Source organism: Mandrillus leucophaeus, unplaced genomic scaffold, assembly GCF_000951045.1.
Source record: "Mandrillus leucophaeus isolate KB7577 unplaced genomic scaffold, Mleu.le_1.0 Scaffold128, whole genome shotgun sequence".
NCBI classification, from domain to species: Eukaryota; Metazoa; Chordata; class Mammalia; order Primates; family Cercopithecidae; genus Mandrillus; species Mandrillus leucophaeus.
The window spans coordinates 2,785,059-2,803,926 of NW_012101209.1; the positions used below are offsets into that span (position 1 = coordinate 2,785,059).

At 40.0% G+C, this 18,868-nt stretch overlaps 1 protein-coding gene across 1 annotated transcript in view; it reads left to right on the forward strand.

Moving 5' to 3' along the window:
* The first annotated feature begins 9,293 nt into the window (after positions 1-9,293).
* Positions 9,294-18,868, forward strand: part of SCRN1 (secernin 1) — a 54,910-nt gene continuing 45,335 nt past the window's right edge. Inside the window, exons 1-2 of the mRNA XM_011972223.1 lie at positions 9,294-9,314; positions 10,513-10,672. Of these exons, the coding sequence (XP_011827613.1) occupies positions 10,514-10,672 (159 nt within the window). The 5' untranslated portion in view covers positions 9,294-9,314; position 10,513. The remainder of the gene's footprint in view (positions 9,315-10,512; positions 10,673-18,868) is intronic.

The window sequence follows — 18,868 nt, forward strand, 5'->3', positions numbered from 1 at the left end:
TACTTCATAGCTGTCTTGTTTCATCTGAGCTCTCACCCTATTGCCCCACTCTGCGTTACTTCTATTCCATTATTTCACATGGAAATATCTGAGCCTAAATCTCTAAAAGAAATGGACTCTTTTTATAGATATAACCACAGCACCACCAAGATCATATCTAAGACATTAACAATCATTCTTTAAGTATCATCAAATGTGGCATCAGTGTTCATATTACCCCATTGTGTTATAAAATGTCTGTATAGTTTATTAAATCAGGATCCAAATAAGTTATGTTCATTGCATTGGTTGATACATCTCTTAGGTAACTCCATCTCTTAATCTTTTTTTCTTGTGTGTATGTTTGCTGTTGTTGTTGTTGAAGAAATCAGTTTTGTCCTATAGAGTTGTCCGTAGTCTGGATTTTGCTGATCATATTCCCATGGTGTCATTTGTATTTGTTATAAATCGATGGTTAGATCTAGAGATTTGCCCTGTTAAGTACATTTTAGTTACACTTTGGGACATGAGTGTGTCTTCTATGCCAGGTGAAAACCGTTGGTGAGAGGTTGAAGGAGCATAGTAAGGATTGGTGCAAACCTGGCAAATGCATCATGAGTGAGTAGTAGCAGGGAGGAGAGTGAACACTGAGTGCCCGCTGTATATAGCCACACTACTAGGTGCTTTCTGCATGCTTCATATAAATCCAAGTGCCATGTTGTGTATGGGGGGTTAATTCCATTTCTATATGAGGAAACTCTGGTTCAGAGTTAGAGGAGTCAGGATGGGTACTAGGGCCTGGTATTTCTAAAGTGTGTCATCCTCTTGTACCTATACACATGGGGCTGCAGGACTAAGCAGGCAGTATCAGTGAGTGCAATTACACAAAGGTGATGAGAGGTGGCCCTTTCATTGGCCTCTGTGTCAGAGAGTGGAGGGGACAATAGGAAATACAGGCCCTGGATAGAGGAGCCACTACCGAACTCCCGTCTTGGCGTCATGCGGGAATATGGATTCGGTGTTGCCAGATCTTTGAGTTTTTAGCAGAAGCCACATATCTGAGTGTCTATAGGAAATCTCTAGATCTTAAAATATTAGCTGCTAATTCAGATTTCTAAAAACACAATCTAATGCAGCACTCTGGGCCAAACCGACCAAATCTGCAGTCTGTCACCCCTGTTCAACACCACGCTGCTGGGAAGTATGTCAGCTGCAGGCTGGCACTGAAGACCACAGAGTTAACTGTCAGAAGTAGATATTGCCCTTGAAATTGGAGAAAGAGACTGTTAAGCAGCTCTTAAAAGACGTGAAATGACAATGAAGCAAGTCTTCAAAAGGTGAGGGAGCATTTAGACACTTCAAGGAAAGTGTCTGAAGTCTGAACAGAGAGTGTGACAAAAGGACCGCTTTCATCACGTATCCTTCTCTTGTTCTCACAGTGATTGAGTCCTTGCTGTGTCCCAAATGGTATTCTGAGCACTTTGTAAGTAGGTACAAGCATTATCTCATTTAAATCTCACTGCAACCCTGGGAAGAGTGAACTACCTATCATTATCCCTGTTTTATAAAAGCTTGGAGAAGTGACAGGGCTGAGATTTGAACCCAGGTGGGCTTCAAAGCCTGCTTACTCACTTAATAGCCCATACAGTTATTCTTCCATTACATGGTTCCTCATTCAAGGCATTGAATATTAGGAGCTGGAATTCCCTGACTGTGGAGTCCCAAAGCTTTATGCTCTACTCTCATGAGCTTTCAGTCAAACACTTAGTAAAAATCTTTCTTTCTTTTGGCCAGAGCTTGATGAGTCTGAGCTAATTTATATAGATGACTTTCATCAGCTGGCATTTACATCCCAATTTTTAATTAGATAATTCCTTTCCCAAACACTTCATTTATTCCTATTTCAATAGAAAGTTTACAACAGAAAAATCAATTTATAAATGAGTATCATTTGTCCTATTTTCAGTTCAGCAGGAATGACAATCATTTAAAAATGAATTTATTAACGAAGAGTATAATAAAATAATTTCTCCTTTGCTTTTCTGGAAGGTGGTAATTCACGGACATTGAATTTAAATGTTTTCAGTCTGCTCAGTAAAGCTGGCAGTGTGGAGAATAGGGAAGCCTAGCTGGATATTTGAGTTTCATTCTTTACATAAGTAAAGGCAGTTTGTCATCGGTACTTACAAGACGCGTAATAAACCAATAGCTTATATAGACAGTTGTTTTCTTTTTCTTAGGCAGCTCAAGGCTTTCTTTTTAATGGGTAAGGTAACTGATGAGGGATACTGTGTGCATCATTGAGATAAAGGGGCAGGGCGGGCTGGCAGTCATGCAAAAGAACCCTTGCCTTGGCTCAGAGCATTCGCGCCTTCAATAACTACTCACTGAACTTGAGGACAAAGACCTTTTCTCCCACACAGCTTCCTCCCTCCTCAGCTAGACATTCTGTATGCGGTCTCCTAGTTACGGGAGTACAGTACTCCAGTCCCTCAAGCCTGAACTTGGGCCTCCTGCCACCAGTCAGAGGATGAATGTTGGTACACGCAGCTCCTTTGCAGTAAGCTCCAGGGAAGCACTACTATCTTGTTCCCAAGAGGAAGTCATGAATCCTGAAAGAAGTTTGTTAAGGAGGACAATGGTGGTTAGAAAGTAAGCTTAGGGATGCTTTACCATAGCCAATAGCACAGTAGCTAAAGCTGGATGGTCTAATACGGTAGCCTCTGGCCACATGTGGCTCTTTAATTTTCTAATTTTTATTTCTAATTGTGGTGAAATGCACATAGCATAAAATTTACCATCTTAATCATTTTTTAACTGTACAGTTCAGAAGTGTTAAAGACATCCATATTGTTGCACAACTGATCTCCAGAGCTTTTTCATCTTGCAAAACTGAAATCTGTACCCAGATTGTAAACAACGCATTCCCTTCTGCCCAGCCCTTGGCAACCACCATTCTACTTTCCATTTCTATGAGTTTTACTATTCTAGGTGCCTTACGTAAGTTTTTTCATGACTGGCTTATCTCACTTAGCCTAATATTGGCTGTTTAATTTGAAATTAACTAAAAATTTGGTTCCTTCATTGCACTAGCCACATTTCAAGTACCAGATAGCCCATCTGGCTGGTGGCTACTGTATTGGACGGTGCAGATAGAGACTATTTCCATCATCTCAGAAAATTCTCCTAGACAGCGTTGGTCTGAAGGAAAGCTGGTGGCTCGCACTGAGAACCGATTGGAGGAGGGACTAGGAGAAAAAGTGGCAGATATTTTTTCATGCTCTGCCAACGTAAATAATCTGACTTCTCTACCACAAAAATGATACCAGCTACATGATACCTTTACATTTACAACTTCCATCCTTATCCTAAACTTCAGTCTTTAATATCTCCTCTCCTCCCATAGCATGCAACATTAATCAGTTGGCGAACACACAGAACATAAATGTATAGTACAAACTACAGACAAATGCACTTTAAAATACTCTTAACAAAGGCTTCTTAGGAAATGCCTGTCAGCCTACCCATCTATGGGAGTTAAATTGGAGTGTTTCATTAATTAGAACTGTCAGTGTATTGCTAACCTGGCAAGAATCCTAATGGGTATTTGCCACAAAGAAGCCTTATTCAGCAGACCTGCCCTTTTAGCCTGTTGCTTTTAAGTTTTTTCCTTAAGACTCACAGTAAGAAATGTTACATCTCAACTTAATACCTATAGACACTTACATGTGCATGTGTATGTACCCAAACTTGAAATTACAGTTTCTTGCATCAGTACTTACCCTTACTGTGTGAGATGCATAAATTCTTTCTAAAAATGCTTTTCTAAAAAAACTTGCTCCTATCCGCTAAATTGATTTCGTAAACCACAAAAAGGCCACAACATACAGTTAGGAAAATACTGCTTTGGACACACCCGCATCCAGTTTCAGGCCTATAGTGTAACACTGAAACCCCACTCCCATTTCTGGGTCCCCATGGCTCAGAAAGCAGCTTCAGAATTATGCCTCAAAACAAGTAAGTTTTTTAAGAAGCCATCAATTATGGCTTTATTTCTGGACAAACTGTTCACTGATTTTAACACCGGTTTAAGTAGAATGTAGTTATGATGGAAAACCCCATGTCAAATGCTTATATTCTACTTTTCAAAGCTGAATATAAATAAGTTTTCTCATATTCTAAGTTTTTGTATTTGTGTATGTGATTGGGAGTTAATTGAATTTTAGACTCTTTTTTTTTTTTCTTTGTGAAGGAGAATATGCATTTCATAACATTGTATGAGGTTATAAAGGAAAAGGAGAAAAATCTTAAAGCCAGTTTCTGTGTCATACATTAATAATTTAACAGTTTTTAAGAATCACGTAGGCTGGGTACGGTGGCTCACGCCTGTAATCCCAGTACTTTGGGAGGCCAAGGCAGACGGATCATGGTGTCAAGAGTTTGAAACCACCCTGGCCAACATGGTGAAACCCCGTCTCTACTAAAAATACAAAAATTAGCTGGGCATGGTGGTGTGCACCTGTAATCCCAGCTACTCAGGAGGCTGAGGCAGGAGAATTGCTTGAACCCAGGAGGTGGAGGTTGCAGTAAGCCTAGATCATACCACTGCACTCCAGTCTGGGTGACAGAGCAAAACTCTGTCTCAAAAAAAAAAAAAAAAAAAAAGAATCATGTAAACAAATATTTAAAAATACATGTTTTATGTAATATATAAATGATGTAACTTGTCAGATTTTTTTTTTCTTTTTAGTGTGAATATCTGGTATGTTACCCAACATTTTGACAAATAATAGGAAGATAATTGAGTTCCTTTGAACCACTTTCAGAAGGGTTTCATCTCAGGTTCATGAGAGCTCTGGCTTCCAGATTGGCCAGTTTTTCTTTTCCCACATGGACAACTGTAGGAGGCCAACTCACTTTTTGTGTGAAACATAGTAATGAAACTTTGTGTGCTCTCTGAGCAACTCTGAGTTGGGCAGGGTGTAAAAAAGGTAAAATAAAGTATCAGAGAACAATGCCAAATAAAATAATTCATCCTAGCTATAACTCATATAAGAATTTGCCCCTTTTGAAATTTCAGTTGTATTAGGACATAGAAGCAGAACTAAAATTTTTCTTTAAAATAAAATTCCTAAATTGCTTTTCTTTCCTGGGTTTACTTTAAAAATCATTTCTGGGATTATATCAATAAAAATACTTATAGGAAAGTTGGAAATTAGAGGAAAAGATGAAAAAGCAAAGAATATTTCATTGCTGGGCTCCCACTGTTAATATTTTGAGTACATTTCCTGGGCAAGTATTTGGGCATAGTCTTTTTCTACGTATATTTTAAATAATTAAGATAATTTATCTTCATGCAATTAAAAACTCTTCACAAACATATATTTAATGGGTTTATAGTATTCTACCCTATAGATGTAGCAGACATTTTCAGCCAGTTCTCTGATGCTGGACAAGTAAGTTTCAGGTTTTCACCTGTATGAATACCACTATGTGAACACTTACGCATACCCCTTGCCCATATTCCTGATCGTTTCCTTAGGGTAAGTACATAGAAATGAAATTACTTATTGTATTTTCATCATTTCCATCTGCTTTGTGGTTTCCTTCCTATCACAGGCAACTTCTTTGACATTGTCTGTATGCAATTGTCAATCTAAAACCTGGCTTAAAAGCCTTCAGTGCTTTACTGGGTGTTGTGAAATAGACACCAAAGTCCTTGATGTGACCTTCAAGGCTCAATGTGGACCTGCCCATCTACTCGCCTCTCTAGGCCTCTTCCCTCCTTTCTCTGGACTCAGTTGCATCAACTTTTTAATTTCTTGGCTCTGTACCTTTTCCCTAGTTGCAGGGCCTTCAGGCCTACGTATCCTCTCTCTGAAGCATTCTCCCTTCATTCACCTGTCTTTTGTGAAATAGAAAGTGAGAGTTCTGCTTAGAGGAGGTGGGTGGAGATTTGAAGAAAAGTGAAGGTGTCAAAAATTCATTTAGGAAATAGAGGAATTGGCCAGACAAGTACAAAGGATTCCCAGACAGTAATGAGGGCCACTCTCATGGTGTTTTCAGAGTCAGGATATGAGATTCACACCAAGAGAAGTGTAATTGGCATCTAGAACTATGATCACCTTTAACTTACACAATCTAAGTCAGCCTGGTGAGTTCCGTAGCTGCTTCCTAATGTTTGTTTTCTTCAGTCTTCCGGAAGTGTCCCACCTCCTCTTTGCTAATTCAATTTACGTGGATGATAGCACATTTTATCCTTAGAATAAGAGGACTTCACAAATAAGTACTTCTGAGATCACTGGAAGGCTTAATATGAAAATCTTCATTTCTGGGTTTCTTTGGGACACTGTATCACTGTTCTGTCCAATGGAGTTTCCACTAGCTACATGTGGCTATTTAAATGAAAATTAATTAAAGTTTTGAATAAAATGGAAAACTCTGCTCCTTCATCGTTCTAACTACACTTCCTAGCTGCCTGAGGCTAGTGGTCACCACATTGAAAATTCTTTTGGAATTTTCTACAGAAAATTTTCTTTTCAGAAAAGTCATCTCTGGCCGGCGCGGTGGCTCAAGCCTGTAATCCCAGCACTTTGGGAGGCCGAGACGGGCGGATCACGAGGTCAGGAGATCGAGACCATCCTGGCTAACACAGTGAAACCCCATCTCTACTAAAAAATACAAAAAACTAGCCGGGCGAGGTGGCGGGCGCCTGTAGTCCCAACTACTTGGGAGGCTGAGGCAGGAGAATGGCGTGAACCCGGGAGGCGGAGCTTGCAGTGAGCCGAGATCGCGCCACTGCACTCCAGACTGGGCGACAGAGCGAGACTCCGTCTCAAAAAAAAAAAAAAAAAAAAAAGAAAAGTCATCTCTGAAGCTACTCAGTGCGCACATGGTGATTCAGGAAAAATTAATGGACAGTTAGCCTGGGCTAGTTTGCTCCTAGATGTGATGTACAGTTTGCTGGTTCATCTAGCTTTTTAATTTTTAAAACAGACGTTGAAATTCTGCTCCCTGCTGGCATTCCCAGTCGTTCACAAAATTCAGTGGAAAAGCTGGCCTCCCTTGGCCCACATACCCCTAGGCTTCTGTTGCCTATATCCTCCTCATGATCATACGACCCAGATGACTTGCTGACTAAGCAGGTGCCTTGGCCGAATAATAGGTGCTTGCCCAAAACCCCGTGGGTTTTATTTATATTCTATAGATAAGTCTCATAAATGCAAAATTGGTGGATTTCTACCATTTTTAAGGATCAAATAAAGTAAGGTTCTGCTCCTAGGCAAGACACCAGCTCTTTTGAAATGGCCCAATGATGGGGAGAGAGGGAGCATATAAGATACTCGAGGCATCACACAAGAGAAAATGCATCCTTTCCCCATCTTATCTTCCTCTGGGTCTGCTTCACTTTATTTGTCTCCACCAGCAATTCCCCCAATGCCCAGATTCTAGTAGCACTCTATAAAGGCATTTGATTTCATAATTATTCTAGGTCTTTCTTGTGCATACACATTCTTTGTTTATCTCTCTCTACTCCTCCAGTCTGAAGATAAAGCCGTTTTTGTGAAAATGGGAAAGGTTAAGGGGAGAAAGAACTGGAGCCTCTTTATCTTTCTGGCTTTTCTTTCCCAGAGGGAAGGGGTGATATTTTTACTGAGCTAGGAGGGAATTATTTTCAGAATTGTGGGGGGTCCCCCATTTCTCTGCACTCTGGGGAGGGGCCTACCATAAACAATGCAGGGAAGAACTCTTGAGTGTGCATGTAGACATTAACCTGAAGTAGACTGGATATCGAAACAGCAATACAGTACCGTACAAAGAGGTTTCTAAACATAGAATATTGATGACTCTGCAATTTGATAATTGCTCTAATTAGGAATGAGGCAAGTAGATTTTGATTGGTTTGCTTAACAGAAAATTTTAGATACAGTTCTATTTTAACAGTCAAACCCAATAAAGGTTTTTTTTTTTTTTTTTTTTTTTGAGACAGGGTCTCTCTCTGTCACCTAGGCTGGAGTGCAGTGAGATGATCTCAGCTCACTGCAGCCTCCCCTCTCCAGGCTCAAATGATCCTCCCACCTCAGCCTCCCAAGTAGCTGGGACTGCAGGTGCACGTCACCACACCTGGCTAATTTTTGTATTTTTTATAGATACAGGGTCTCTCCATGTTGCCCAGGCTGGTCTCAAACTTCTAGGCTCAAGTGATCTGTCTGCCTTGGCCTCCCAAAGTGCTGGGATTACCGGCATGAGCCACCACACCCCGCCAGCAAATAAAGTATCCTATACTTATGCAGCCTCCACAGTTTGCAAAATATCTTCTCAAGCATCATTTTGTTTGATACTCATGATAAACCTGTGGACTGGGGCAAAACATTTGCAAAAGGGAAACCTAGGCTCAGAGAGGTAAAGTAACTTAAGCAGGTCACACAGCTAGTGGGTGGTGGAGCTGAGTTTTGAATCCCATTCTAGTGCTTCTCTGAAAACATTGCTTTACTTCTCACTTATATTTCAGACTTGTAAAATAAAACACATGGAAGTTGGATAATTGATGATACAAATACAATAGCTGGTACACTAGATAATGTTTCTTGAGTACCTGTAATGCCAGAGGTTGGGGAAAGGGCTTGGATGGCATGAGTCCTGCCTTCAGGGAGCTTTCTTTGAAACAGGTAAAGAAATATACAAGCAACAAATGTACATTATTTTTAGAACAAAATGGATGTATTAGTGCTTGTGGATGCTGAATAAATGAGAGTCCTTTATAGAAGTCTTTATGAGAGAAAGGGGTTTGAATCAGATCCTGAAGGATATGTACAAAGACTAAGGGAAGGGCATTCAAACCAGGTGCAGAGGGATGGCGGGAGAAAAGAGAGATGTTAGAGAGTCAGCTTCAGTATGGTGGACTATTAATAAACAAGAAAAGAACACTTGTTTATCACTTATTTAAAATCTACTCTGCACAAGACATAGTGTAGAGCTGCGGTTCCAGCGGTGTGCAAAAGAGAAAGGTCCTTGCTTTCATATTGCTTTGATTTTGCTGGGAGAGGCTAAATATTGATTGTTGGTAATAAAATAAGCATTTCAGATTATTATAATTACTTTGAAGGAAAAGGACAGGATTCTATGAGAGTGTATAGTACAGCAACACAAATGAGAGTACTAGAGTGATATTTGAGCTGGTACGAGAAAGAGCAGGAGTTAACCAGGCAGATAGTTTTGGTACAGGAAGCAGGGAAGGGAATGGTTAGGACAAAGGGTGGAACATGTGCAGAGGTCTGGCGGGCACTGGAAGAACTAGAAAAAGGCATGTGTGCCGGCATTGTGAGAGTGGAGGGGTGAGTGGTAGAAGATGGGGCTGGGAAGGGGGAACAAACTTGATCATATTTTGGTCTTTATTCCAAGAGCCTTGGGAAACTGCTGAAGTATTTTAAGCAGGAATGACGTGATCAAATCTTCCTTCTAAAAGGATCACTTTGGCTGCAGTGTGGAGAATGTTTTGGAGTGGGGAGTAATAGAGGTTTTGAAGCAACCCCTCAGGTGGTTACCATAGTGGTCCAGGCTGGAGATGATGGTGGCTTGGTGCAGGGTGGTGGCAGTGGAGGTGGAGAGGAGTGGGAGGTTTCCATAGAGATTTAGGAGACAGAATGTACAGGACTTGGTGACATATTAGATAATGGAGAAGCAAATGGCAAGGATGGTTACCTTGGCTACCAAGATAAAGAACCTTGAAAAGGGAAGAAGACGAAATCAGCCTCAGATATCAGGCAGGCAGTTGGGTCTGTAGGTCAGAGGCTTAAGATGAGAACCTAGCTGCAATTAAATGTGTAAGTCATCAGTGTGTAACTGATAAGGGAAGCTCTGAGCATGGATGCATTTTCCCAGCTAGAAAAGAGCATTAAATGAGGAAAGAAGGATGAAGCAGTGAGAATGTGCACTGGCCAGGTAGAACAAGCCAGTCCAGGAGCAGCTGGGGAGGTGGACAGAAAACCAAAAGGTGTTTGAGTGTTATGTCATCGAGGTGGAATAAAACTACTAAAAACAACAAAGCAGGGTATCTTTCAATTGATCTCTAGACCCATTTCCACATCACACCCCAAATCTGTTATGTGGTGGCTATGCATCTCTGGATCTGAGGCACTTGTATAGTTAGTATTAAGGTATGTTTATTTATTATTTTATTACTGTGAACAGATTGCAGTGTGTGTATGTGTGGTGTGTGTCTGTGTCTTCTGCCTAGAACAATAACCTCCTTTCCTTTCTCCCACGTCACTGCACTTTTTGCTGCCGCCGTGGTTTGTTGCAAATCTGAGCTCATTTAATCCCACAGAGTATTAAACAATATCTGGTCTTGGTGGCTCTGTCATTCCACTGCAGGCGCCCCACCTTCATTTGGCAGCTGGGATCTTTTAATGAGCTGGCTGTGCACAGTTGAATAGTAAAACCCTTTTAGCTGGTGAAATATGTTTGAAGAACTCACTGTTGCAATGTTCCATGTGAGGCCTGCTTCCACTCTCGCTGGCATTCTCTTTTCAGGATGGCTGCAGCTCCTCCAAGTTACTGTTTTGTGGCCTTCCCTCCACGTGCTAAGGATGGTCTGGTGGTATTTGGGAAAAATTCAGCCCGACCCAGAGATGAAGTGCAAGAGGTTGTGTATTTCTCAGCTGCTGATCACGAACAGGAGAGCAAGGTTGAGGTACGTCGTGCATTGCGGTCTCGTGAGTCACACTTACTCTCTTTTCTCTTTTCTTGGAAGCTTGCTCACAAGTCAGAGCTGTCATGTCAGTTCTGCTGATTCCTGTTTCCATGCAGGTTTGTTCATAGCCTTGAAAACTAGGTCATGGGAGAGCTCTATGCTCACTCCTATGGCCGTTGTTTTGTAATTAAGTAAAATATGTACATAGTTCTAAAGTGAAATCTAAAAAACAAGATTTATTCACAGAAGTCTGACTTCTATCCTTGTCCCCTTTACTCCATGATCTTTTCCCCTATAGGTAATCAAGTTTTGGAAGATCTTGGTTTATCCTTCCATTTGCAAAATTACACATATATATGTAATAAATCACATACACATGTGTGTATTCATCCTGGTCCCTTTCCTCCTTTCTTTGATTAACAGCAGCATGCCATGTATACTTTTCTCTACTTTGCATTTTGTTTCATTTTTATTTTACTATTTTATTTTCTTCAATCAGCTTTCTAAGGTTGAATCTCTACTTTGTATTTTTCAACTCAAAACATATTCTGGAGATCACTCCCTACAGTACATGCAGGTCATAATTCCTCATTTAGAACTGCGTGGTGTTTCATTCTATGGATGTTATCATAGTTAACCAGCCCCATATTGCTGCTGGACATTTGGGCTGTTTTCAGGCTATTGCTATTACAAACAACACTGAAGTGGATAACAGCCTTATGCATCTGTCATAGTGTCTGGCCTCAGTTTATATATTTTTATCATGATAAAACATTATCCATTAATTCTTATTTTGAGTCTTTTAAAAATACTATTTTTGTCAGTATTTCTTTGGGATACATGCCTAGAAATGAAATTGCTGGGTCACAGGTAAATAAAAATGTAGTTTTATTAAATATTGTCAAATTTCCTTCCATAGGTGGTGTACCATTTTGCATTCGCATCAGCACTGTATGACAATGCCTGTTTCTTCGTATTCCCAGAATGTGTTGTCAGACTTTCACGATGGCTATTTTGTGTTAATTGTACTTTCTGCCATTTTACTAAATTCTTTTATTGGTTGTGTCAGCTTTTATCATTGATTCTCTTGGGGTTTCCAGGTATATTGTTATATCACCCGCACATAGAGACTGTTTAGTTGTTCTTCCGTCTTTAATTGTTTTCTTGTTTTATTGCTTTGGCTTAATATCTTGGGTTTTATGTTAAGTAGTAGTAGAAATAGTGGTTGTCCTTGGCTCTGCACCTGACCTGAGTGGGGCTGTCTCTAGTGCTTCCCTATTAAGTAAGCTGGTGATTTTGGGATTGAGATTTATGTAGTTTTATGTGCCATTGCACCTGGCTTATGTTAAAAAGTATATGTAAGCCGGGTACAGTGACACATGCCTGTCGTCCCAGATACCCTGGAGGCTGAAGTGGGAGGATCACTTGAGCCCAGGAAGTTGAGAGTAGCCTGGACAACATGGTGAGACCCCATCTCTTTAAAAAAAAAAAAAAAGTATACATGAATTTCTATTTTGAGTATTTCTAAAAATAACAACTCAGGAATAGATATTAAATTTTGTTAGGTATCTTTTCAGTACTTATGGAGATAATCACTTATTTTTTTCTTTATATTTATGTGACAAATTGAACCATCTTTGCATTCAAGGCATAACCTTCTTGGTTATGTTTTATTTATAAGTATATTTACCTGTGTGTGTTTCTCTGTGTGTGTGTGTTTAGATGGTAATTTGAAATGAAAATCTGCAGAAAATAAATTAGGGCTAGTAAATGAAGAAGCTCTTTTCACTGCATAACCTCTCTTCTTTGGTGCTCTGTGCTTCACAAAATAAACTGATTTTTCTGATGTTTGTGCTTGGTTTCAAATAGGCATTCATCAATTTGTATTTTCTTTTTTTTTCTTAAACTCTTCCATTATGTCCATTGTGTATTTTATTTTCTTATCTAAATCTTAAATCACTGGCTCTGTTTCAGTTCTTTAAAAGCAGTAATCAGCACCAAAGAGGAACAGAACTCTATGAGGGGCTGCTTATTTTACATGAATTCAACAAAGGCACTGAAATGAATAGACAAGTGGGCAGGACTTCACATGGGCTGTCTGGATGATCTAGTGGCAGACTGTCTCCTACTGGGCTTTCACCAGACCCACTTTCCTCTCTTACTGAGCTACTAACTTAATAAAAACCCCTGAAACTTTAGTGGAACTTTCCTTTCCTACAGTTGAAGAAGAGTGCTAGGTTCCCTGGTGAGCATGTTAGGTTATAAATGGGTATTCATCAGTGAGTGAATGTTCACGTTATTTGGGCTCAAATGTTTCTCTCTTTTCCTGGAATAGAGTGGACTCTGTGTGGATAAAGTTTGCTGGTTTGAGTTGTTACTGACCTTCCCTGTCTGTCCTTCCTGAACATTTCTACCCTTTTTTTCCTGAGAGACATACAAACTAAAATAATCTTTGATTTTTACATGGGCAGATTTAAGTTCCCAAAGGTGTCTGCACCAAATCCCATCCCACGTGCCCTTCTTCCAGTGCAAAGGGCACTCCTCCCATGAAGAGGGAAAGGTGAGTCTACGCCCTTCACTCTCACTGTGAATCTTTGAGGGCTTGTGATTGCTCTGACCAGTGGAGCATGGTGGAAGTGATGCTCTGTGACTTCCAGGGCTGGGCCATAAAAGGATACAGCCTCTCTCTCTCTCTCTCTCTCTCTCTCTCTCTCTCTCTCTCGCTCTCTCTCTCAGTCTCTCACTCACTCTCTCTCTCTCTCTGACTCTCTCATTCCTCTCTCTGTCTCTCTCGCTCCTCACTCTATCGTTCCTCGGTCTCTCAGATGATTCCAGGCCCCAGACACTGGAGTGGAGACGCATTATCCCTGCTATTTGCTGTTCAAATCCATGAGCATTAAAAAAGTTGTTTTATACCACTAAATTTTGGGGTAATTTGTTAAGTAGCTGTAGTAACTTCAAAAATCACACAAAGCAATTTATAAACATGTCTGAAATGAATATTTCAAAACATTTTGTTTTCTTTTTTGGAGGATAGGCTACATAACTCTTATTTTACTCTCATGGTTACAATTATTTTAAGGGCGAGGCTAGATTTCTTTTGCTAGTTAACCAATAGTATATGATTACTCAGATATGTTTAGGTTAAATTCTATCCCCTTCCATAAGTACAGTGTGATATATACCATAATTAGCCTCTAAGGCAGCTCTGACCTCTCTTCTGAGTTCCATACCTGTGTTTTGAGCTTCCTCTTTGCATTCCCACTTGCATATTCTGCAGGTGAAATAACCTCACAGGTAAGAAAGCAAATTCATTTCCCCCAGCTCATATATCCCTGTTGCTCTAACAGCACCATTGTCGGCCACATTTATGCTAGAAGCCCACAGGAAACACTGACCTTCACTTCCCCCTGCCCCCATCCCCAGTGCACAGGGACAGCTGTCACTGAGTCCCGCTGCCCCCTCTCTTGTGTGTCCATCTCCTCCCCGCTGCCCCTGACTCGTTCAGACTGAGTCCATCTCTCTTCTGCTACAATCTTCTTATTCGTCCCTGGGTCTCTTTCTCCTGTTTCTTCTCCGTACAGGGTTACCAAAATTTTCTTCCCAGAACATAGCTCCATCACTCCCTTGCTGAAAAGTATTTCGCATTGTTTAAAGGATGAGAGTCCAAGCTGATTTGTATGCCATTCAGAACTCTTCCCAACTGGCACCCTGCTCTCTTTTCCTTTCTTTTATTCTCTTTCTTTCTTTTCTATTTTAAATTAATAGACTATTTTTAGAGCAGTTTTATGTTTACAGAAAAATGAACGGAAGGCACAGAGTTCCCAAACAGCCCCTTACCCTGCCCCCAGTTTCCCCTGCTAGTAACGTCTGGCATCAGTGTGGTACATTTGCTACAATTGATGGGCCAGTATTGACACAGTATATATATATATATATATATATATTGTTTTTTGAGACAGAATCTAGCTTTGTCACCCAGGCTAGAATGCAGTGGCATGATCTCGGCTCACTGCAACCTCCAGCTCCCGGGTTCAAGCGATGCTCTTGCTTCAGCCTTACAAGTAGCTGGGATTACAGGTGCCCACCATCATGCCTGGCTAATTTTTGTATTTTTAGTAGAAACGGGATTTCACCATGTTGGCCAGGCTGTCTTGAACTCCTGACCTCAAGTGATCCACCCGCCTTGGCCTCCCAAAGTGCTGGGATTATGGGTGTAAGCCACCGAGCCCGGCCTGATACAGTATTATTAACTAAAGTTCATAGTTTATACTCTTTGTGTTATATATGCTATGGGTGTACCTATATGTGTAATGACAAGCCATTGTAGAATCATAGAGAATACTTTTGCTACCTAGAGGTTCTGCGCTCCACCAATTCACCCACCTACCCTAGCCTCCAGAAATCACTGATCTTACTGTGTCCATGCTTTTGCCTTTCCTAAAATGTCACATAGTTGGAATCATTCAGTGCGTAGCCTTTTCCGATTGGCTTTTTTAACTTAGTAATGTGCATTTAAGGTTTCTTCCTGTCTTTTCCAAGCTTGATGACACATTTCTTTTTATCACTGAACAATATTCCGTTGTCTGGATATACCAGGTTATTTTTCCATTCACCCATTGAAGGACATCTTAGTTCATTCTAAAGTTTGGCAATTATGAACATAGGTGCTATAAATATTTGTGTGCAGTCTTTTGTGTAGACATAAGTTTTTAACTCATTTGGCTAAAGACATTTTAAAATGCAGTTTTTCATTTTGAATAGGTAATCATATGTTTATGTGGTTCAAAGATTGAATGATATTTAAAAGGTTCACAGTAAGAAGTCTTCTTCCCTTGTCTCCATCCTGTATAACTCTTTTTATTAATTTCATGCATATCCTTCCAGTATTTTATGCAAACACACAAAAAACTGAATATCTGGCCTTATATTCTATTTTTTTGTGTGAATGCAACACCTTATGTACACTACTATTAAACATGATTTTTTAATATGTAACTTTGAACTTACAGAAAAGATCTGCACTTTCCTAGTTTCACTTAATAACATTTTCTAAAGATTTTTCTATATCTAGAGATTGTCCTTATTTTTTCTTACAGGTACATAGTAATCCATTGTGGAGATATACCGTAGTTTATTTAATTAGCGCTCTATTGGTGGATGCTTGGGTTCTTTCCAGTGTTTTGCTAGTCCAGAAAGTGCAGCTGTGAAGAACCTTGTACATAAGTCATTTTGTGCATGTGTAGAGATAGCCATTGGATGTACTTCCAAATGTAGCATCATTGGGTCATAGGGTAAAGCTTTTATAAGAATTGACCTCCATAAGTGTTGTATGATTTCCTGCTTACTTTTCTATTCTCATTCTTAGCTGAGCCCTCTCAGCTTGTACTCTAGGCCCCAGCTACACTGAACTGCTTGCCATTTCTTGAACAAAGAACACACTTGCCATTTTTCTGTGCTTTTGCTCTTTCTGTCCTTTGCTGAGAAGATCCTTCTTCTTCCCTCCTCTCATCTACTTCGTAGACTTCTGTTTATCCTTCCAGGCCTCAACACCAATATCCGCTTCTCCCTTTAACCTGACACTCCACTATGCATGTCAGTTGAAATTTACAACCACCTGAAACTAGGAAGATGAGTTCTGGCCCAGGAGAGAGGGGTCCTAGGTTTGTGTTTTGCCTCTCCCTTGATAGGGTCTTGGGCTTTCGAGCCTCTCTGAAACTCAGTTTCCTTATTTGCCAGATAGAGATCATAGTACTCCCCTCTGCCTGCATTACAGGCTTTAGTGAGACACACGTGAGCTGATGCATGAAAGCACTTTGTAAAGCTTTAAGGAGAACATTGGGAAGAAGGATTTTTTTTTTTTTTTAAAGAATGAACTAATGTTGAGAATTGCTGTGACTCCAGGTCTCAGTTCCAAAACTATCTTTGGCACATCACATACTGCTGAATCTGCTTTTCAAACTTACTCTTACCCCTTTAGTTCCCTCACAGTTACTTCTGTCTCCATCTCCTATACTTGTCCCAAGTACAGAATGATGGGTTCTTTCCATATTTAGGTCTAGGAGCCACAATTACTATCACGTAACTTTTATACAAGCAACTATTAAAATACAGACTTTTAAACTATGAAGAGTAAGAACTTTTCGTAAAAACCCATCTATTCCTCAGCCATTTCATGACATTTTATTTTATTTTATTTTATTTTATTTTATTTATTTTATTTTATGTTTGAGACAGAGTCTCACTCTGTCACCCAGGCTGGAGTGCAGTGGCACAATCCCAGTTCACTGCAACCCCTGCCTCCTGGGTTCAAGCGATTCTCATGCCTCAGCCTCCCAAGTAGCTGAGATTACAGGCATGCACCACCATAGCCAGCTGTTTTTTGTATTTTTGATAGAGACAGGGTTTCATCATGTTGGCCAGGCTGGTCTCAAACTCCTGAGCTCAAGTGATCCACCCACCTCAGCCTCCCAAAGCGTTGGGATTACAGGCGTGAGCCTCCACGCCCAGTCCAGTTCATGACATTTTAAACACATATCCTGAGGTTTCCCTAGAAACCTCATACTCGAGTGTTGAGGTCCCAGGAAATCATTTTCTGAGAATATAACCCTCTATTATATAATTTAGTATGTAATAATTTAATTATATAAATTATTTAATAATTATATATACATAATTATATTATTTAATAATTATATTGTTTAATAATTATATGAAACTAATTATATAATAGATGGTTATATTTTCAGAAAATGATTTCCTGGGACGTCGACACTCTCAAGTATGACGTTTCTGGGGAAACCTCTGGACACATGCAAAAATCATGCAAAAAATCGTGTGGACTCCTCATTCTTCCACTCACCCACATGCCAACTGATCCTCCTTTCCAGGTGGCTCTCCCTTCAACTTGTCCACTTAGCCACCCTCTATCCCCCTGTCAGTCAGTCCCATCCAGCCATCATCTCCATATATCAAATTCACTGTACTTAAGACTAGAAGAGTAAGAAATAAGATCCTCCAGCACAGAGTTCCTCAGTTTCCGAAATTACACTGGATATTTTTTTTCAGCTGCAGTTTGCAGATTAGAACATCCTAATTTTATATTCTTTAGTCTTTCCCTTGTGTATTCTGGGCTTTTAATAACATCTCTTTTGGTTGCAGGGTAGGATGGGTAAATAGGTATCAATATTTGAAAGCGCCTCTGTCCTCTCTGAGGATGCATCAGAGAACTCATCTCAACTTGACCCCAAGTCCTGCCCTCTCTCTAGGTAGACGTGTTGAAGGAGGAGAGGAATAACTTCCTGGATTATGGTGTGCAGGTGTGTGTGTGTGTGTGTGTGTGTGTGTATGTGTTTTTGTGTGTGTGTGTGTGTATGTGTTTGTGTGTGCCTGTGTATGCATGCGTGCTAATGGATGATACAGGTCCATTCTTACATGGTTGAACCTTCTATTTAGGAAAAAAATTGGATCCAACATTAGACTTCTTTTCCAGAAAAACAGTGGGATTTTGGCTAAGGTTTACATTACTTATACTTGGTGTCCAAGAGGCTAATTATACCAGAATTTATGGAGACAGAATTCTTTATAACAAAGTTAGATTTGACACATAATATTTTTTTAAAGAGTCTTTCTTTGTTAATAAATATTGTCTTCATTATTTCCTTTTTAAAGTCTTTATCATTTCCTCATTTTTTTTCAAATTAGCTTAAATTTTTGTCTGTTTTCCACTACATGAAATACTGTATGGATTCAGTGTCATCAATGAGTTTATATAACTTTCATGATTTGGGGAAGGCTTTTGGTAGATCATTTCCCCTTTATCATTGAAAATATTTACAAGAAGAATAGAAAATTACCAGTTAATGATGGCTGGTAGCATTGTTAGTAAAATTGTCCAGATGGAGGCTATATTTGTGGTGTGTGGGGTGTGTGTATGTTGCGGGGGTGGGGGGAGCTGAATTTTAATTCTGAAAATTATTTCTTACAATAGGAAAGTACAAGTCATTTTGGAGTCAGGGAGAGCTGAGCAAAGCTTCATGACCACTGGACAGATTTGCACTATTCTTTCCTTCCTTCCTTCCTTCCTTCCTTCCTTCACTGGACAGATTTGCACTATTCCTTCCTTCCTTCCTTCTTTCCTTCCTTCCTTCCTTCCTTCCTTCATTGGACAGATTTGCACTATTCCTTCCTTGCTTC